Genomic DNA, 22,688 nt, shown 5'->3' on the forward strand with positions numbered 1-22,688 from the left:
TGTCGAAGCGCTGTGGAGAGATGACCCCACAGTCTGACTCTGTGGAGATGGAAATCTAAACATCTCCCCCTGCCTCCCTCATTCTCTTGTTCTTACATGCCTGGACTGTTTGTTTTTGTCTCCGACGTTTACCTCCCTTTTGCTCTCTCTCTCACTCTTTGTCTGTTCCTCTCTTTCTGTCACACCGAATCTTATTTCCCTTTTCGCCCCCTCGCTCCATCACTCTTTCCCTCGCCTCCAGCCTCAGGTGCACGATAGATGTCTGTGTTTCCCTCGGTGAGCCTTCTCACACAATGTTTATTAAAATGGCACGGCGGGAACTTCTGGCCTCCTCTGCTTTAGTGCGATGTGAGGACAGGACATAAATATTAAAATTGATTCCGAGGGAGAGCAGCCAATCAGCGGGCACCCAGAGGATCAGGATACACAGCAGGATGAATTCATTCTTTCAAGTTGTTTACGCCAAATTCTGACCCTATCATCTGAATGTCGCAGCAGAAATTGAGACTCATCAGACCAGGCAACGTTTTTCCAATCTTCTATTGTCCAATTTTGGCGAGAAAGCGCGAATTGTAGCCTCAGTTTCCTGTTCTTAGCTAACAGGAGTGGCACACGGTGTGTCTTCTGCATAGCCCATCTGCTTCGAGGTTTGACGTGTTGCGCGTTTAGAAGAGCTCTTCTGCAGATGTCGGTTGTAACGAGTAGTTTACTGTTGCATTACTGTCAGCCAGGGCTGGACTGGGACCGAAAATCGGCCCTGGCATTTTGGCCCAGACTGGCCCACTATATATGATCATAAACACCACGCCACCCATCTTTGCATGCGCACGCCCTTGAATATGTGTTTGTTCAGTAAAACCACTAATGCCATGTAATGAGTGAGTATAAACGAGTGAGAGTTAACAGATGAAATAAGTACAAAATTGTAATTTATTTATACAATTGAACTATAGTGATGCATCCAAAAACAAGCTATACGCTGCATTGGCATAGCAATACCAGTGTTTTTCACAGTGTTTTTTTGGTAAAACTGTGGTGGGTGGACCTAAGTCTTTCAGGGGGGTTTGGGGGCATGCTCCCCCTAAGACAATTTTGTGCATTTTAATGTTAAATTCATCAATCTGGTGCAGTTCGAGGGTTTAAAATTAAAAGCTCCAACCCAAATTCAGTGTGCAAATATAATAACGAAAAAATCAAACCTCTTTTAGTAACAGTGTCTGTCTATATTACACTACTACATAATAATAGTTATAATATTAACCTCATGGCAGTAGCCTAATAGCCATATATTGTAAAACAAATGCACTAAAAAATAAAGAAAACTTTCATAATTTGTTTTGTACTAATTTCTAAACTTGAAAGAGATCTTTTATTTTGACGGAAACTGCATCAAGCTTTTATTTTGGCGGAAAGAATGGATAAAAACGCGTCTCGTTAAACTTCTAGTAAATTTCTGTAATCGTCAACTATGCAGATGTGGAAATAATGCGTAACTGGGTAATGGGTTCCTACACTCATGGCCAAAGTGTTTTGAAAGTAGTTCTGCTTACCGCGCGCGGACTCGACACTTTCTCATCTCTCTCACCTCCTCACTATCCTCCTCATCAGCCACTGGAGCTGATGAAGGTCCTGCTGCTGCAGAAAACATATATATTTTGACACATTTTACAGCGTCTGCTATTTCTATTACACGCTATTTCTCTGCACATTCCTTGCGTTTCTTCTCCATTCCTCAGACTATTTTGACAGATACACACTTGACACTGCACGCTCACTCAAAGCCCAAAGGGGGAGGTTTTTAAAGCTGTAATTGGGCCAGCCCAGTGTCAATCAAGGAAACAACCAATGGGCCGCTGATCTACGCGTTTCATGGGCCGGTCTGTCAGTGGGAAAAAAACGAACGCTTCCTTTTTTTTTGACCAATGCATTACACCGGCACTAACCCAGCGCCCTCAATTAAACAAAACAAAACGAAAGGGCCGCCGATGTACGAGTTTTATGGGCCGTTAAAAAAAAAAAAAAGTATGAGATGTATCGGCCCAAAAAGCACGTCGGCCCACCGGGCATTTGCCCGGTATGCCAGATTACCAGTCCAGCCCTGCTGTCAGCTTGAACTAGTCTGGCCATTTTCCTCTGAACTCCAGCATGAAGAAATGGCCTTTTCGCCGCTCACTGGATATTTTCTATTTTTCAGACCGTTCTCTGTAAACCCTAGAAATGGTTGTGCTTGAAAATCCCAGCAGATCAGCAGTTTCTGAAATTCTCTATACTAGAACAATCCGTCTGGCACCAACAAACATTCCACAATCAAAGTCACTTAAATCACATTTCTTCCTCATTCCTCAAACTTCAGCAGATCGTCCTGATCATGTCTACATGCAAAAATGCAGTGGTTTGCTGCCATGTGATTGGCTGATTAGATGTTTGTGTTAACGAGCAGTTGAACGGGTGTACCTTGTAAAGTGTTCAGTGATTTGTATGTTATTAAATATTGTATTGCATGTGCTTTATGGTGTGATTTATGGCGAATAAGTCACGGTTGAAGAGCGTTGTTATTATAACCGTTTTATAAATAGTAATACAATACAATATACAATACAATCATTAATTATAACAATTTCCTAAACGGTGACAGAAGTACAAAGCATAATAGCACTGGGAGATGTAGAATTGTAGCCTGACTACGTCAGACTTCTTACTTCCGCTCAATTTCATTTCGCTTCTGTACTCAGTCTGAGACAGCATAATAGCTTTCCGTTTTCCTCCGGCCTGAAAACAGCCGGGCCAATCAACGAACAGAGGGCGGGCTGAGAGCCGTGACGTAGACGCTGATTGTACCGTGGATGCGTAGATTTACTTCACATAATCTGCAAAAGTCGTTCACAGCCATGTTCACTCCGGTATTTAGCTCGATGGTTTTGTTTTCGCATCATACATGTGTTTACAGTGGAAGTTAGATGCGGCTGAGCATGCGCATAACACACGCCATAACCAAACGTTATGTGATTGGCTTACGGGTAACCAATGATTTTAAACTTCAGACAAACGCCCCCCGCGAGAGAGAAAACACTTCTCTATTATGCCATTCCAGACTCTGTCTACGAAGCAAAGCGAAGTAGCAGAGTTTGGTATTACCAGGCTAGTAGAATTGTGGCCTGGGAAAAAAAAACAGGGCATCGTCTGTGGTTATGAGTGGTGGTCCATATTGAAGGTCAGCTGTGATCGATGCTTTTTGACATGCCCACGCAGAATGATGTCAGAGCCTCAAATAGCAACTGAGTGACCATGTAAATGTGGGTATGAGTGGTTTAGGACTCCAGAAGAAGAATTATGCTTCATTAAGGAACTGAAGAAGCACTCTTTTACTGTGTGTGATAACCTTTGCCTGACCCCATATTCACAACATCAATTACCCCAATGCAAGAGACCCAGTGATTATTTGCACACTGCAGTGGTTCTGATGGATGCAAAGATTTTGCTTCTGTGCTTGTTTGCACTATCCTTAGTGGCATTGTGTACAAGAAATGACACCGCATGGGTGCATCGGGCCTGCCATGCAAATATCAACCCCGGGATCGGATGTTTGCACTTGTGGGCATACTGTCACCCCATGCATACATGTAAGCTGCACAATGATACGCATGCAAATAAAACGCACACCTGCAGGGTCACAACCTGACAGGTTTTAGGTATGCAAAACGTACCACAAATGAACTCAAACACTCTCTCCCCGCAACACATCTGCCTTTCTATAGGATCTCATATTTCCATGTGTGCGGATCTGGAACAGGGTTGTGAATTCCTCACCACCACAGATTTTTGCATTACAAGCAGACGTTTTATATGCAAGAGAATGAGGACGATATTTAGTGCTGCGCGTGTTTGTGTTTATCACACCCGCTGAAAGTCCTGCATCAGCAGCTGCTGGTCTGTTTTGCATATGGCATTGGAAGAAGGGAGAGAAAAGATTGAAGTGGGATATGCATTTGCATACGTGGCGGCCGTAATGCGTCCTCGGTGTCACAGAGATACTTTCAGCTGGTAGCGCTGTGGCTTATTTGAATGACATCGAGAAGACCAGCATGCACGAGGCTTGGGTGGCATGACATCACTCCAGAAGGGTGATGTCCTGCGCCACATACCTTACGTGAGAGCCAATAGGAGATTTAACTGCCAAACTGAGTCTTTTCCTGCCCTTGTGAGTTGTATTTTGTTTCTGTTTTGTCTAGGGTGCTCCTCCGCATACATCCCTAGGAAAATAGAAATAGAAACAAATGAGGTGACAAATTGTTGGCCAAATATAAAAGGACCAGAATTAATGTGGAATTCATAGTTTGATTGGAACCATTTGAGTTCATATTAAAACCATTGACTTTTGATTACAGACTTATATGATAGGGATGGATAATTGAATTTGAATAATTTCAATATTTGATTAACTATGCATGCTCATTTCCTCTTTTTTTCCTTTATATTATGTTTGCCGGCATCTGCTGTGAATCACATTGATATCTACAAACACCTATCATTTAATAACTGTTGAATGTAAGCTTTAGTTAATCTCAAATAAATATTTGTCTTTCTTATTACTCATTTTGTGTGATGCCTACATCCACTTTAAAACGGTTGATTTCAATTTTTTTTTTTTTTAGATCAAATAATATAGAACTTTAATATCAGCCATGTATTGGTTAGTAGTCATAACATCAAAATAATGATCAGTATACCTGTGTCAGACAACATTTTAATGTTGAGGCATCCCTAAAATCTGTGCATCTTTATTTAATCACATTGCTCTCTATAAGAGATAGCCTAAAGAGATCTTGTGATTTCACAAGTTGTGTCTTGAGTTTTTCCTCTTGGTAGTAGTGTAATTTTAATATTATTTATATACTATTATAGTTTGTTCATATTTTTTTATTATTAATGTATACAAGTAAAAGGTCATTTAATAAAAATGAAGCTTTTATTGTTATATTTTCAGTTTTCACTTTAGTTTAACTTTTAGTAATTGTGTGCGCTTTTTATTACTTGTATTAGTTTATTTTAAAATTAATTTTTATTTAAGTTTTAATTTCAGTGAACGATAATGCTGCTTGAGTATGAACTTTTCTTCCAATGTCCAGTGTTGCCTTTACAAATAATATTAATGTGCTCTGAAATGAGGCGTCATCCTATTATTTGTGTGCGTGTGTGTGCGTGTGTGTGCGTGTGTGTGTGTGTGTGTGTGTGTGTGTGTGTGTGTGTGTGTGTGTGTGTGTGTGTGTGTGTGTGTGTGTGTGTGTGTGTGTGTGTGTGTGTGTGCGTGCGTGTGCGTGCATTCACCTACAAGACTTGCTGAAATAAGTCTCTCTCTCTGGCATTTATTTATCTTCAATCCCTCTATCCAAAAGAGTGGACCTCCTTTTAATCATAATTCACAAGCAGCACCCAGAGTAATGCCGTATCACATGACGTCTCTCCTCCCGCTGTGTCCGTGGTAACAAAATGCATTGTGTTTGTCTTTATTACTCAACTCGGTCAACTTAAATGAGTACAATGAGGTCTTACGGCTGCGGTGTAATGAATGCCAACTTTGGGCTCAATGGAACAGGTTGCACATGAACTAGTTTTGGGCCAAAAACATCAGTTTGCCTCTGGCCCTCTCTCTGGTGGAAGACAATAATTGCTTCATAAATGTACACTCAAATAGATTGTTTGAAATTTCTATCTATCTATCTATCTATCTATCTATCTATCTATCTATCTATCTATCTATCTATCTATCTATCTATCTATCTATCTATCTATCTATCTATCTATCTATCTATCTATCTATCTATCTATCTATCTATCTATCTATCTATCTATCTATCTATCTATCTATCTATCTATCTCTGTCGCCATTTAATGTACCGTATACTGGGATAACATAGTAACAAACAGTGTCATTCAGATACTTTTATATTTTTGATTAATATTTTGAATTATCAGTTTTTATTTTTCCATTTTTCTGCTGTGACTCTGTTGTTGAAGTTCATCCTCCACTTCTGTGTGTCTACAGAGCTCCAGAGATCATCCTGGGCCTGCCCTTCTGTGAGGCTATAGACATGTGGTCCCTGGGTTGTGTCATTGCTGAGCTGTTTCTAGGCTGGCCGCTGTACCCCGGAGCATCTGAGTATGACCAGGTAAGTTAAATCTAATTCTTTAATGCATCAGAATAACCTAGGTTTTAGACATGCACTGGAATTCAGCTAGTCAGAAGTTTCCACCATTAGTACATTTTAGGGTATTTGTTGTACTCAACCCTGGCTTTTCTCATTTGGCTGTTACCATGGTTTGGGACATCTGGGGCACCAGCCTCTATGGAGAAATTCTCTTGATGAATTTGCACACCGATTTTTATTTATTTTTTTATTGGTTATGCTTTAATTCTATAGTCCACTTTAGACATTCTACTAACTATAAGTAACTTTTCAACTACATGTCAACTAACTGTCATTAGAGTATTAGTAGACTGTGCTTAATATCTGCTAACACTTTATTCTGTTGGTCCCCCAACAGACATTCTACTGACTATAAGTAAGTTGGCAACTACAAGTCAACTTGTTCTCCTAACCCGATCCCTAACACCTAACCATAACCTACCAGTCTACTGACAGTCTACTATAGCCTACTAATACTCTAATGAGAGTTAGTTGACATGTAGTTGAAAAGTTACTTATAGTTAGTAGAATGTCTAAAGTGGACTATCGAAATAAAGTGTAACCTTTTTGTTTAGCAAGGATGCATTAAATCGATCAAAAGTGACAGTAAAGACACTGATCGTGTTACAAAAGATTCATAATCTGAAGATTCAGCTTTGCCATATCAGAAATAAATTGCATTTAAAAATATATTAAAATAGAAAAAGTTCTTTTAAAATGTAATAATATTTCTAGGGCTGTCAAAAGATTAATCGCGATTAATCGCATCCAAAATAAAAGTTTGTGTTTAAATAATATATGTGTGTGTACTGTGTATAATTAAATTGGTATATATAAATACACACACATGCTTGTATATATTTAAGAAAAATTTGTAATTTATATATAAAAAAAATTATATTTATATATAATATAAATTATATATAAATATATACAGTATATGTATGCAAATATTTCTTAAATATATACATGCATGTGTGTGTATTTATATATACAAAATAATTATACACAGTACACACACATATATTATGTAAACAAACTTTTATTTCGGATGCGATTAATCGCGATTAATCTTTTGACAGCCCTAAATATTTCACAATATTATGTTTTTCTCTTTTTTTTATCAAATAAATGTAGCCTTAGTGAGCATAAGACTAGAACATTAAAGAATCCTGCTGACCCAAACGTTTGAACAGAAGTGTATATCTCTAAAGATATATATCTTATGTCTTGTAATTGTAACTTTGAATTTTGCCTTTTTTCATAGTTTTTCTAGACACCTAGAAAATCCACAAATGACAACTTTAGCTTAAATAGCTGCTAAAAATCTAGTTGATGTAGGTTTGAAGTCATTATAACTGCAAGATTTAATGTCTAAATAATTAGAAATGACATAGCAAATATAAGAAATGAAGTCGCAGTTGTGAGGAATTTTCACCATAGTCATTCCCAATTACTGTAAACACCTTTATAGTCAATCTATTTCAACAGTGAAGTCAACTTGTATGAAAAAGTTCATTCATGACTGTTTGATAAAAATTCCCAATGGCCCAGGCCATAATCCATCCTTGGCTATTTCTGTTTTGAAATTCAATAGTCAGTAATGATACAGTACACTATAAAGAAATGATGTGTTCCAATTGGAAAATGACTTCGAAAATCTGAGTTATGAAATGACATGTCCTGTATGATATTCATTTAGAGAGATGGAGCATAGGAGTCTTGCTTTTTGTGTGTGTGAGATTGTGTGTATGTGTGGCCCTGCTGAAAGAGCCATCTCCTTTTTCAGAAAATGGCTGCAAAAACATCCCTCAATTACAGTTTGTGCTTAAGAAAGAGAAAACAAATCTGACTGTTGGCTGGGCCCCTGCTGTCTCAGCTCTCCTGAAGTGCTGTGTGTTTGTGTCGAAGTGTGTGTGTGTGTCTTCTCACTGACTTTCATCTCTCTCTGGCCACTCCATAGTTCTGGACACATGCCACAAACTGCCCAATTAGCCCAGATCCCGAGCTCTAAAGTGAGGCATTTTCTTTAAAAAAAAAAAAATGATTCTGGCTTCATGGAACAGCCCAGGGCCAATGTTCTAGCTTTAAGCAAACCAAAAACGTCTTTAACAAGCTCTTAAACACAGCAAAGGACTTTGCAGATTTGTCTCCCACCATTTTTTTATACTACAGAGTTCAGCCCTCATTTGGTGCATTTATGAGGTCTTGTGTTTGGAAAGTATTTCTAAGGTATTGTGTTAAGGACAACTCGGCTGCCCAGTTTACTTTTGATTTGCATCTAAAACTAAGCTTGAAGAGTTATTTTCAGCCTTTGCGGCACCTTTGTGGCATTTCTAATAATGATACTTGAAATCACATGCAGGAATCCTCAAAAAGTGAATGGTCTTATTTCATTAGACTGTAAATGAGCCAAACACAGTGATCAAGGTTTCTTGAGCAGCTATGAGCTCGTTCTCAGGGCACAAGATTAGCCGATTGGCAGGGGCCATGGAAGAGATTATTATTGTGGATTTCTTCGGCTGCCAGGGTCTTGTATTTACGCTTTTCAGGTGTGTGAATGGCATTCTGTGTAATTGTGCCACCCGGGTAGACCTGTAAAAAGAGGTTTTGGCAGGGGAAGTCAGTCAGTCTCTTGGTGACAGCATTCATCACAGATGCTGTTTACTCGGCTTCTAATGCTGGAATGTTGAAGTTGTGTCATCAGCGTGGCAGCCAAGTGACTGATATGTTTTCGAGCAGACAAAATGTCATCAGTCTGTTTTAACGCAGCTCACTGTTGCATTTCCCAGAAGTCCACTTAGAGCGTTAGTCAAGGTTTCTTGCACTAAAAACAGAATCATTTCATTTTTCATGACCATTTCCACCATCTCCCTAATCATTACAATCAAACAGACTGTTTTTGCTACTGCACTTTAAGACGTCTTATGTCTTTATGTCTTAGAAAAGGCCTGAATATCTAATACAATTAATAATAAAATAAAAATTAACAAGATAAATAATCTTTCAGAGAAAAGGCCTGATGATGATGATAAAATGAATACAACCAATTAATCAAAAATAAATAATATAAATATACAAATAAATGTTTAACGTAAAATATAATTTTATGTAGACATGTTCAATAGACCCGAGTTCCATTCTATATGCACTGAAGTTTTAAAGACTTTGATTCCATGCTCCAGGTCTTCTGTTTTTGATCAAATTATTATATATATTTATTTATTTTATCATTATGTTTTATTAGAATTACTATACTTTTTATGATTTTTTAAAATTTCTTTATGTAATATTATTATTATTTTCAGCTATTTTCTTTAAAAGTTGTCATGAAACGTAGTTTGCAACCCATTTTACTTCAACAATCTAAAGTCGTTATACGCTGATTTCACGCAGCCGCCATTTTGAAATCGAAAGTGAGGCTCCGGTGGGAAAAACCCCGGAAGTAAAGATAAACAACAATGCCTTTGGACTACCAACCTGAAGCTACTTTCTGAATTATATAAAAAAAAAATATTTTATTTATAAATGAATTTCACTGTACAGTTTTAGAATTGACACAACATCATTAAACACAACAATACGCCATCGCATTCACGACTCTCCTGTGATTAAAGGCGACACTTCCGGTTTTCTTCCTACCGGAGCCTCGCTTTCGATTTCAAAATAACGGCTGCGTGAAATCAGCGTATTGGACAAGAAATAAATGTATAGTAAAAATGTAAATTTTGACTTTGTTGACTATAGCATTTTCTATATAACCTGTTTTTGCAGCTTAGTTTCAGTAAACTGGAGAGAAACTTTATTATCATACTATACGTCTATAAAATGAGCAAGAAAATCCCCTTTTCCTTCCCCTTTAACTGGATCAAAACAGTGAATATCCAGCACCAAATGTGTAACATAAGCTGTAAATCTCATATTGCCTGTGTTTGTCTTCCACCAGATCCGGTACATCTCTCAAACACAGGGCTTGCCAGCAGAGTATCTGTTAAGTGCAGGGACGAAAACAACCAGGTTTTTCAACAGAGACCCTGACTCCACCTATCCTCTGTGGAGACTTAAGGTAAACTCCCTCACCTTGTTTCGCTTTCACACTTCCTTAATCTTTCTTACTTGGTTTGCATATAATATACAGCAACAATGGTTTTCACTTTCATTCCCTCACCCTCTAAACTGAGGCATCCACTACACCCTGTTAACCGACCAAGGGGCTAATGTGAGCTAAATGAGTTTTGTGAGAGACGACTTGGCAACCAGAGCAACATGGGATAAATCCTGCTTAACGCCCCATTCTCATTCTTCCCTCTTTCATTCCTCCTTCCCCTTATGCTCTGTTTCCCTCCACATTCCCCATCCTTACTGGGCTTATGGGCTGGTTGCCCATAGTCGATAGTTTTCTCTTTAGATTAACTTTAGGTGAACTTTTCAAAGCTTCACATGGGAAAACATTGATATTACTGAACAAGTTGCATTCCTAACCCTTCATATATATGATATGGATCCAATAAAACTAGAAAAACTCCTCCTGTGTAGTCAATACCTCCTTAAACTTTTTGGCCCTCAGTGCTTGTGTCTTGGACTGTAGAAATACTTAACCCAGTGTCAAGTACTTCCCAGAGATAAGGTTTTATCTTTCATAGTTCAGGAATCTTAATGGAGTTCTCAGGTATGTTTCGTTGCAAATCTGAGCACAATTTAACACTGTGTTGAGATCTCTCAAATTTGACTCTTTTCAGGAGAAAATGAAAAGAACCAGACAACTTCAGCTCCCCATTAGTGTCTAGGAGAAACAATTGAGATATGAAAGAGATTAAATTTGTGATTTTTACTTGCTGTGAGTTTCATTTAAAATTCCAATTCCAAAATCTCTATCCATGTTGTACTTTACCTATTTCCTTTCAAGTGTTTCATGATGTTCCTCCGTATCTTTACAGGGACAGTCCACCCAAAAATTTAAATTCTGTCGAAATTTACTCACCCTCATGTTGTTCCAAACCTGTATGACTTTGTGCCTTCTGCAGAACATAAAAGAAGGTATTTTGGAGAATGAAAGTAAAAGTGAATGTGACATGTGAAGGCCAAGTATGGTAACCCATACTCGGAATTTGTTCTCTGCATTTAAAACATCCAAGCTCAGTCATTTCCTGCCGGTATTGAAACTCAAACCCACAACTACAGTAGGTTACCACCAGTGTGACTCGCTAACCCTTAGGCCATGACTGCCCCAAACCACGACTGGCCTAACCGTTAGGCCATGACTACCCCAACTGTTAGATCACGACTAGCCCATGTTGTTTCGGTTACAATTGACTTCCTTTGTATGGACAAAATTATTCAATATCTTCTTTTGCGCTCCACAGTAGAAAGAAAGTCATTAAAGGTTTGGAACGACAAGAGGGTGAGTAAAAAGATAATTTTGGATAGAGTAATGGGGTTATTTCTGATGTTGAAAGTGCTTCTCCAGTGTTTGATGATTTTTTTTTAAGTGGAGGCCATTCCTTTTTGTGCTTCCAGACACCTGAGGACCATGAGACAGAGACGGGGATCAAATCTAAAGAGGCTCGCAAGTACATCTTCAACTGCCTGGACGATATGGCACAGGTACGAGTTTCGTAGTACTTTTGTTCATACCATAAAACAGAAGCAGAAATCTGGCTCATGGCTAATAATAACCTCCCTCACCTTCAAAAACGTCTCAGACTCTGTGTGGAGAGTTTCCAGTAATACTCACACCTCTGTTACGCAGAAAACGTTGATGTTATGTAACTGAGGACATGTCTCAAAAGCACAATGGTTCATGGGAACCTTACACCCCTGGGAGCTATTCATTGATAAGTCACATGACTTATGACCTTTTGCTTTCTGCAAGTTATTGAAATCAGCACGCCTCATCACCGGCCTGTCGTCAGATGTGTGAACGGTCCAGGCCAACAATGACGCAAACCTCAATTTGGATTTTCCCATAAGAACCGACTCCATCCCGCTTCATCAGATAAAAATGGCTGATCTAATTTACAGCAAATTCAGATGAATTCATGGAAATATGCTTATGCTTGGATACGCTTAATCTGTAATGTATCCATGCTCATGTTTTGTACAAACCTTGTTTTACAAGAATTACATCAGAGCCTCATTTTCAGGTCAGGTCCTCTGGTGCTATGATGTAAGTACGGACTTTCTCTGTAGTCCAGTATTCTGCAGTGTGCTTGTGCACTGCCGTACAGTCAACAACATTTCTAGAGATGTTGTTTCAATTTTCATATCACTGTGCTGTTGTAAAAACTCATTAACATAAAAGGATGGGAAATGTATATTTTCAATAAAGGTATTAGACCTACTCAAACAAACTCTAATAATGATAATACAACAAAAGAATGTGAACACTGTACGATGATAAACAAACAAAGGAATAATAATAATAATAGTAATAATGCAGATTATAATAATAAAGTGAATTATTATTAAGTAAAATAATTGATTTGTTTATCAAATTGAATTTATTCATTAAATAAATAAATGTATTTATTTATTTATTTAATAAGGAATCAAAATAAAACAAAATGAAATCAAATAAACAAATTAATATTAATTATTCTTGTTTTATTGATTAGAAATCATAACATAAAACGCTATTTGAAATCAAATGAACAAATTAATAATAATAATAGATTATTTTTAAACAATTATTATTATTATATAGTATATATTATATAATAATAATAATTATACAAATATATGATACAAAATGCAAACAAACAAGCAAGAAAAAAAATTAAATAAAGTTGACAGTTTAGAGGCTAAAGACATCTTTATAACCTAGAATATGATTTTAGAACAACCAAAGTGTGTGTGTGTGTGTGTGTGTGTGTGTGTGTGTGTGTGCGTGTGTGTGTGCGTGTGCGTGTGCGTGTGCGTGTGCGTGCTCAGTTTCCGCTGTTGCAGCTCTGCCAGTTTGAATGAGGAACATCTGCACTGCTGTCTCCATGATATGCACCTGTCTTCAAATTGTTGCACTCAATGAATACGGCACTTGTGATTTCAACCGATTTAAATATGACAGTCAGATGTGAAATGGAGAGCAAGAAGAATGATTGTTCTCGGTTTCATCATCTTCAAGAGACAGTTCACTAAATGTGCGTGCGTAACTGTTTCTGCAAGATTTGTGTACGGCTGCTATGCAGGCACTCCCCTCGCTTGTGGTTCATATTCTGCGTCCTGAATGATTATTTTTCCTCTCGTGTCAAAGATTATTTCTTTATCATGTAGCAGGGTGATGGAAACAGAGAGAGAGAGAGACAGAGCAGGACTAAAATAGCATGCATAAAAGAGGACTCTGATTTGCACTGGTGACTGGCGGTTTATCTGATAGCTCGGGGTGGATAGACCACGGATAAACAGCATGGCGGTATGAAAAATGCGTTAGCCATCTCTGACAGGGAGTCCCAAAATAAAAAAAGCTCTGCTGCACTGCTTTTCACCTCTGGCAAAACACCACTATCAAACAATAAAAATGTGTTTCTTCAAAAACAGGCACTTTTATGTCCCACGGGTTGATTTACAGATTACAACTTTCAGTCTTTAAAATGTCCTCTTTATACGTATTTTCTTCTTTGTATATGCCTTGTATGTATAGATTAAATTGTTTGATATTATATTTTATTATATTATTATTTATCATTTTAATACTATCATATTGAATTACATATAATTTTTTCCGGATTTGTTTATTTTTTACATCTTCAGACAGACGGATCTGTAAATAGCTGTAAATTTGAGGGCAAACATTGGGGAATATCAGAAAGGTTACTGCTGCCCTCTGAGAAACGCTCACACTTTTTGACTGACAGACCTGTGTATATTAATAGAGTCGTACACGTCAAGCACTGCGGGATGTGGGAATTATTTCCACACAAACACTCACATGCATTATTTACAAAAGCTGTAAGATGTAAGCTGGATCAGAAGACACAGCTGAAAGATTTCATCATTTGAGGACACCCAGGCTTGCGTTGAACACACTAGGCCTGATTTATTCAGCAAATATGGTTGCTAATTTTCTCTACTTCCTTTATTCATGGATTAGCACTGTCCGGTGCAATTACAAATATTACTTAGATAAGCAACTTTTGTAATTTTGCATTAAAGCATTACAGCATTAAACATTTTTCCTGCATTTTCTATGCTGTGGTAATTATAAAATGTGTTGAATTAAAGTGGAGTGCACTTCACTGAAAGCATGATTAAATTAGCCAAAATATTTCTTAAATGAACAAGCAAGAGGCAGAACATTGTGATTGTTATTGAGTGTGAAATTCAATGGATTTTTTGGAGGGAATTCTTTTTCTGAGGAATTCAGGAATTCAGAATATTATATATTTATATATAATAAATAAAACAATAACCGTGTTTGAGGATCCCTAAAGTACTTGTTGGTCTCTGTATGTCAGTCAATGTGTATGTCTCTCTCAATTTTTTTCTCTTTCGCTGTGTGCAGGTGAACATGACCACAGACTTGGAAGGCAGTGACATGTTGGCGGAGAAGGCAGACAGGAGGGAGTTTATTGACCTGCTGACCAAGATGCTGACCATCGACGCTGACAAGAGAATAACGCCCATAGAGACACTCAACCACCCCTTTGTCACAATGACACACTTGCTGGACTTCCCACACAGCACACAGTCAGTTCCACTACACCGACAGGAAACTTTTGGGGGGTGGGGGGGTTGCAAAGGTTATGTAGTTTTATCAGATATGTTATTGTGTTTAGATCGCTGACTACGTCCTTTTCGTTTCTGCAGCGTCAAATCCTGCTTCCAGAACATGGAGATTTGCAAGCGTCGGGTGAACATGTACGACACAGTCAATCAGAGCAAGACGCCCTTTATAACACATGTAGCTCCCAGCACCTCCACCAATCTCACCATGACCTTCAACAACCAGCTTAACACTGTGCATAGCCAGGTCAGTATCCACACACACACACACACACACACACACACATTTACATTATCACATCTAACTAGTGACTTCCCATTACCGTATGTTGTTCTTAAATAAAGTTATGATAGTAAACCATAGGTAAGCTCAAATGAACAAATGCGATCAAAAATAAAATGAGTTAATACACCACAATAAATAATCAAAATATATGTACTCGATAATAAAATAATAATTAATATAATTAAATTATGGTATCATAATTGCATTAAAGCATTAATATCCTTAAAAGCATCCTTAAACAAGACAAATGCACTTGAGAAGCCAGATAATATAAATATAATGTTCATAAATATTTTAATTATTACATTTATATTTCTGTTGTAAATAATTATTTGTAATTATAATAATAATTTATAAAATAAAATTATATATGTATTGTGTTAAATATTGTGCAATATTATGTAATTAGATGTTTTAATGGTTATGGAGACAAGATTTTTGTGGTGTATGGACCATTTTCTTTTTTGAGCACATCATAAAAAAATTACTAACTTATGTTTCAACCTCACAACTACAGCCATGTCAGAACAAACACAACAAAAAGCTACTGTTTATGTGACAAAGTGATTCAGTTGCTAACTTAACCCTTGCCGATCCCTAGTTCAGTTTAGTTTACCTTAAAGCTGCAGATAATTAATTGCATTACATGCACTGACTCAGTGGGACAATCCAAAGAAATTAGTGGAGCATTGGCCCATTGACCACTAACAGTATCGGATGACTTCCTTCAGCGGACAGAACACCAGTCATATCATGGGCCATTTGGGCTGTGTGTATGTGCGCGTGAGTGTTTTTCCAGCCTTGCAGCCCTCTGTCACAATGTGCTGATTAACAACATGACAGCCTCTACTTCCTGCTTGGCTTGCATTTTACCACTTTGCAGCCTTAAAGATTGCACCACTTTGTTTCCTTCTCTCCTTTTGTTTCCTCCTGTTTTGCCTCAGTGCAGTTCAGCTTCACCAGGGAGCGTTTGTCGAAACTGCTGACAGAGGGCCAGGCTTGAATCCTATAATGCCTTCATTTTGAGTTCTTTGATCAGCTCAAAACGTGACTTTCCCCTTCGAATAAACATGTCTGAAGTCAAAAAGTCACACGGCTGTAATGCCATACCATTCCGGCCTCTCTGTAACGTCATGAGAAGAACATTGTGTAGGGCGTTCAGTGTGTTCGAAGGGAAAGCTTGTCTAGCATTAGCCAGCTGTGAGGGTAAAGTGTTTATTTTGTGTGATGAATGCCATGGCGGCGTATTGATTAACTCTCTCCCCTGGTGCTCGTCGGCCTTGCTAAACGGTGAAAATGAAAAATGAAAAGCTCTGTACTGAATTCTCCCCATACAAACCTTAATGAAAAGTCTATAATTACTAGCTGTGGCATGAGATGAAACGGTATTGCTTTAGTAACAGATGAAAGTAAATAACACTAGCTTCCATTAAACGAACTGATTTTGATGGTGCACCAGAGTTCAAGCACATCTTTTTTGTCTATTATTTTGTTTAATTCTTGGAAGAAATGACAGGCATTTTACATGGAAATGTACTTGGATGATCATGTCTAGATGATAAACCTCTTCTACCTCCTTCTACCAAGGTTACAGATAGGGTTGGTTGACGAGACACTCCAATCAAATAGTTTACAAATGGCGGCATGTGAATTTCACAAGACTTTTTGAAGAGGGTTACCATCTAAACATGATCTATTCAGACTTGACCTCGAGTCATTTTTTTGTGTGTGTGGGATTTTTCTGACTTTTTATTTTCTGAGATAGAACAGAAAGACGTGAAAATAAAGAGGCTCAAACCCACATTTTTCATATTACCACCACAGCTCAACATTTTTATGTTTGAGCATGCGTGCATATCACTAAGCCATAGCTTAGGTCTGGAAGGTCTGGCTTAGTTTTGGAAGGTCTGAACAGGCACATGAGATCCTGAGCAGGCTAGACTCAAACCCACATTTCCCATATGAGCTCGAAACCTCAAAATATTTATGCTGGAGCATGTGCGCAGACCACTAAGCCATAGCCCAGACCCAGAAGTTAAAAAATTTGAAGCCGAAAAGGCACATGATTAGAAACTTGATTTGACACAATCCCACATTTCTCATATTAGCACCATGGCTCAACATATTGTCAGAGCATGTGTGCCAACCGCTAAGCCATAGCTCAGACCATTTTTTTTATTTTATTTGAGAAGTTCTGAACAGGCACATGGAAACTTGTGGGTTTAAGCCTGGCCAAAGCTCAAATTGTTCATGCCGGAGCATTTGCGCTGAACGCTAAGCCATAGCTCAGGCCATGTTTTTTGTTTTTGTTTTTTTTAATGTTTGTTTATTTTGGACATGGGAACTTGAGCAGTATAGACTCAACCCCAGATTTCCCAAATAGGCTTCGTGGCTAAAAATATTTATGCTGGAACATGTGCACTTACTGCTAAGCCATGGCTCGGACCTTCTTTTTCATTTTGAGCAGCCCTTTCCTCTCTCTGGCGATGTTACCGCACTCATATTTTACTTCTGGCTATATTTTTGGCTTGTGCTTTCATTATAGAGCGAGAGTGACTATGATGGAAGGACCTGTACAATTCTTTTGAGAAGCACATTCGGTTCACCGTTCTAGATGGAGGAGTGGGAGTTCCCTCGTTCATCAAACCCTCTAGACGCGCAAATTCCACATTGATAGATGAATAAACAGATGAATGTGCCGCAGTCAGGCCGGATTAAAAAGCACTGGAGGGGAAATCTAGAGCAGAGGCTTTGAAGAACAGATTTTTTTCTCCCCTCACCAGTTAGATATGTGTGTATATTTAATCATAGCTTTAGCACAAAGAGGGATCATTATCTGTTGCTAATGAGACTGAGCAAATTCAATGAGTTTAAGGGTTGATGGAGACTGTAACACAAGAGCATTGATTGAAGCTCTCTCACCTCCTCTCTCCTCTTCCCTCACGCTCAATAAGTCATTTTATAGAACATGCCTGAACCTTAATGCCGTCTGCACCCAATAGCATCTAATTTGTTGAATTTGTTGTATTCGCTTTGAAAAATTACTTGACATCAAGCATGCTTCCCGTGCCTGCAGTTTTCATCAGCTAGTTTTTTTTTGAACATCCATCCTGCATATTGAGAAATATTTTAAGGAGTTTATGTTTATCATTTGCTATTCTTTGAAATTTTGCCCCGCATCCCTCTCATCGTTGTTCCACCCAATCCCCACACCCACTTCCTCATGCTTTTGTTTGTTTGTCTTTGTTTGTTTGTTTTATCCCATCGGTTCCTTTAGGCCACCAACCTGGCTCCCTCTTCCACCAGTGCCACCCTTTCCCTTACCAATCCTGATGTCTCCATACTAAATTACCAATCTGCACTCTACCAGCCTTCTGCGGCCCCCATGGCTGCCGTGGCCCCCAGGACCATGCCCCTCCAGCCCGGTGCACCACAACTCTGCGCCGCCCGACCCGATCCCTTCCAGCAGGCCCTCATCGTCTGCCCACCTGGCTTCCAAGGTGAGCGCTGTTTTCATTTATACTAAACCCATATATCTTTGGCTGTTACATACAATAAATGATGCTGAAGTACTAATGCACACATAAATTACAATTCTGCATTATAGACTTACCCTAGTGTCTTTCCGAACTTGTTTAATGTTATTTTTTCTGTTTTTAAAAGATCTTTAGCCAACTCTTTTCATATAACAGCATTTTATTGTATCTACATCAGACAAATAGGACAAAAAACAACAACATTAAAGGGATACTTCACCTCTGGAAAGATGAATGTGTATTTAAAATAGGTAATTTATGTAGAAGAAATGTGAAGACATTTTTTAATTTGGAGCTTTCTAGACTGAGAAAAGCCAGAAAATGTATTTTTGGCTTATGTGGATGAAAGACAACAACTCCCAGAATGCACTTGCTTCGCTGCCCTAGGAGGCCACGCCTACCGGTTAGAGAGCGCAGTTGAAAACAACAAGTTTAGGCTACCAGTGAGTCTCCGTGACGAGTCTGCCTGGGATTTCGAGATAGCCCAAAATGTCCGGGATTCGGCTTTTGCGTTCTACAGTCGCCATTCATCATGTTTACTGTGGCGAGCAGGACGAGGCTGACGGCCGCGGGAGAACGGCGCGAGGCCGGTGGCGTCATTACTGAGACGCGCCGGTCTCGTATCTCTCACGGAGGTGCGGGAATTTTCTTAGCAATGTTAAAATGCACATCAACCGATCACTTGTTTAGCGTTCATGTAAACACTACATTCAGATTCACCAATCGGAATGAATTCAGTTAGATTGTAACAAAAGGTGTGCATATAAACAATGAATGGCGACCGCAGAAAGCAAAAGCTTGATCCCGGACATTTTGAACGATCTCGCCCGCCGGACAAGTCCGGGAAAAGTCCCTACTACTCAGCTTTCTCCTACTACTCAGCTTTCTTCACAGAACAAGAGCCTGCAAGCTTAGCTTCCAAAGAAAGACGGCTGACTGTGTGTACATTCTGTGAGTGAGATCCCACCCTCTATGGGCGGGCTGAAAACATGCGGAACAACGCCTTCTACTGGCTGTAGTCTTTAGCCTCTGGCCAGAAAATCCTCCGATGACGCAAAATGACGATTTTTGCGTCATCTGAGGATTTTTTCCAGACAAAAAATACATAATTCTCTCCTCTCAGGGGGATGTGAGGATGGAAAGCACGGTAATTCGAAAATACTACAGGTTTTCTACTAATACAAAGCTTAATGCTAAATCCTGAAGTATCCCTTTAAAGTATCATAAAAGTGGTCCACACGACTGGTGCGCTACATTCCAAGGCCTCTTAAGCCACAGAATAGATACATTGACACTTGCTTCCAGATTCAACAATGAAAAAATGGAAATTTCAGTCAGGTTATCATACGGATAGAAAATACACTGCTTAATTTCTGAAGGATCATGTGACACTGAAGATAAGAGTAATTGCTTCTGAAAAATTTATGAAATAGAATGAGCTGTTTCATAAATTTGGCCATCTAATTATGTTTACCTTGTTATTTCTTCCCAGGTTTGCAAGCATCACCCTCTAAACACACTGGCTACTCAGTGCGGATGGAGAATGCAGTTCCCATAGTAACACAGGCCCAACCTCTACAGATCCAGTCAGGCCTTCTGACACAGGTATAGCCAGACATTGCCCCCATTGCCATAGCAATACAAAGCCACATTTCCTAAACTAATTACACCCCTCAGCCTTTCCCAAATTCTCAATTACATCCGAATTTGGCTCCAACCAAAGAGCAATTAGCATGACCTACTTTGTTTTAATGATAAAAGTATAATTCACTTTCCCTTTAACAAAATCAAGAAGACACTCTCATTTCATGACAAATAGATTAATTGAAGCCAGGTTGGATTTATCTCATGATGCTCTGCTGTATCAACGGGAGTGACCTGCCTTTACCCTGCCAGAGATTTTACCCCACTGATGGTTTGCTTTCCTGCTTCCACTAAGGTCCAGGGAACTCTGCTTCTTTCCTGGAGTTAGAGGAAGTCAAGCTTTGATGAGCAAGGCTGAGGTTGGCTTTAAATGAGGTCTGTGAGTGCTGAGGGATTTGTCTACCCTCTGGAGCCGCAAGGAAGGGCCCAGACGGCTTTTAAAATTTGAGACAGGGTGGGGAGGTTCAGAGCCGTTTAGCTAATTTGTAATTTATCCTCAACATTTCCTAGAGCTCTTGCTGCTGTTTTAAGACTCTACTCTTCTGCTTGAAAGAATAGTTCAGCCAAAAATGAAAATGATTTACTCACACTCATGTTGTTTCAAACTTGTGTGACTTACTTTCTTCAGTGAAACATAAAAGGTGAATTTTTGAGCAATATTCTGGCCACACTTTTAAATTGAATGAAAGTGAAGGAGGAGAGTAGCTGTGAAGCTCCAAAATGACCAAATAAATAGTATCAGAAAAGTAGTCCATATGTGTTCTTTTCCAAGTCTCCTGAAGCGTTGTGTGAGGAACAGACCAGAATTTAAGTCGATATTTACTGAAACTCTTGATATGCATTCTAGCTGTCCTTGGCATGTTCATGAGAGTTCATGAAAGAATTGGCAATACCCAATTTGTGAATGAAACATTGTTTTGAATTAGATCTTTTCAGTGAATCTGTTGATCCCATTCATAAAAGTAGGCTGAATAATTGATTAACATATGAAACTGAATCAGTTCTTGAATTCAGTTGAATACAGCTTACTAGAGGAAAGTCTAAATGGTCTATTTTATCACACAAAGCTATAATATGGCTTAAGAAAACTTGAAATATGGCGCACATGTACCACTCTTATGATATTTTTACAATGTTTTTGCAACCTTTTTGAAATTTGAAGCTCCAGTGTTCATTCAGATTTATTCCACAGTAAAAAAAGCAAATCATACAAGTTTCAAACAACATGGCAGTGAGTAAATGTTGCTTAATTTTTATTTTTAGTTGAGCTATTCCTTCAAATAAAGACTACGGATGCTGAAAGGCAGGGACCGAGGTCAGGATGACGAGATTCACAACGGTTTAGCTAATTGTAATTCGTCTACAATCTTTTCCAGTATTGCTGAGTTTTGCTTATGTCGCTGTTTCGTGACTACACTCTATTTCTTAAGTACTTTACAGCATCTTTATTGTTCCTCACGTACAGGAAAGCCTGTGCATAAAGTCCACGGGTGATTATCGGAGCACTGCATTGGGAAAGGCAGTTTCTCCAGAGTAAAGATTGGGGATACTTGTTTATCATTTCTCCAGGGCCTAAATCGCCCATTCTTCCCCCCTTCAACCCAATCAGCCAAACCACATCGCTCCTGGTGCCAGTGGAGTGGGATTCTAGAAGGCCTCAGCTTTTATCTAGAACAGGAATGCAGAAAATGCGAAAACAATTGGCGAGAGAGTGGCGGTGCTTTCAGAGCCCTGGGGGTGACAAAAGGCTTTCACCCTGTGAGGGCAGAAAAGCTGTTAGGGGGGTAGTCGCAGAGATGGCCTTGCATGGAAAACTCTTATCTGGGTTAGCGTTCCAGGCCAGACGGAACAATTACACAACCCGACCCAAAGTGAGAAAGGAGGATGCAAAGTGTCAGGAATGTAGGCAAAGGGCTTTGGGGACATAGTTCTGATGAAATTATTTGTGTCATGGGCGGAAGAAGAATGTAGAGGTGTTGCCACATACTGAAAGTATGCACTTTTATGCTAAGGCTAAATTAAATAGGCTAAAAAACAGTTTCTCTCAGTTAAGCTGTAATTTATATACTATGTAAACTGTATATTTATATATTATTAATAAAGCGCTTCAAAAAGAAAACAAATGACAATGATAAGATGATTATAGTTTGAGAGTAACATACTGAGTACATAATACCAATCCCATGCACTCTTGTGATAAAGTTGACCTTAAATTGCCAGAATTCCTGAAAAAGGCCCAGATTCACACCTCTCACAATGATAAATGCCTTTCAAACATCGTAAAAGCTTTTTTTTCCCCACTTTTCTCCATTTTGTGCA

The 22,688-nt window shown here is 38.8% G+C and overlaps 1 protein-coding gene across 3 annotated transcripts in view; it reads left to right on the forward strand.

The window, feature by feature from the left end:
- hipk2 (homeodomain interacting protein kinase 2) overlaps positions 1 to 22,688 on the forward strand; it is a 102,366-nt gene that overhangs the window by 66,706 nt on the left and 12,972 nt on the right. For 2 of the 3 annotated variants that reach the window (XM_081373195.1, XM_081373196.1), the window contains exons 3-9: positions 6,044 to 6,167; positions 10,132 to 10,251; positions 11,703 to 11,789; positions 14,683 to 14,867; positions 14,988 to 15,150; positions 18,467 to 18,689; positions 20,218 to 20,330. In XM_081373195.1, coding sequence (XP_081229321.1) covers positions 6,044 to 6,167; positions 10,132 to 10,251; positions 11,703 to 11,789; positions 14,683 to 14,867; positions 14,988 to 15,150; positions 18,467 to 18,689; positions 20,218 to 20,330 — 1,015 coding nt within the window. The remainder of the gene's footprint in view (positions 1 to 6,043; positions 6,168 to 10,131; positions 10,252 to 11,702; positions 11,790 to 14,682; positions 14,868 to 14,987; positions 15,151 to 18,466; positions 18,690 to 20,217; positions 20,331 to 22,688) is intronic. The other variant, XM_081373197.1, reaches the window with a different exon arrangement.

This window comes from Scardinius erythrophthalmus, assembly GCF_964197995.2.
Source record: "Scardinius erythrophthalmus genome assembly, chromosome: 8".
Lineage (NCBI taxonomy): Eukaryota > Metazoa > Chordata > Actinopteri > Cypriniformes > Leuciscidae > Scardinius > Scardinius erythrophthalmus.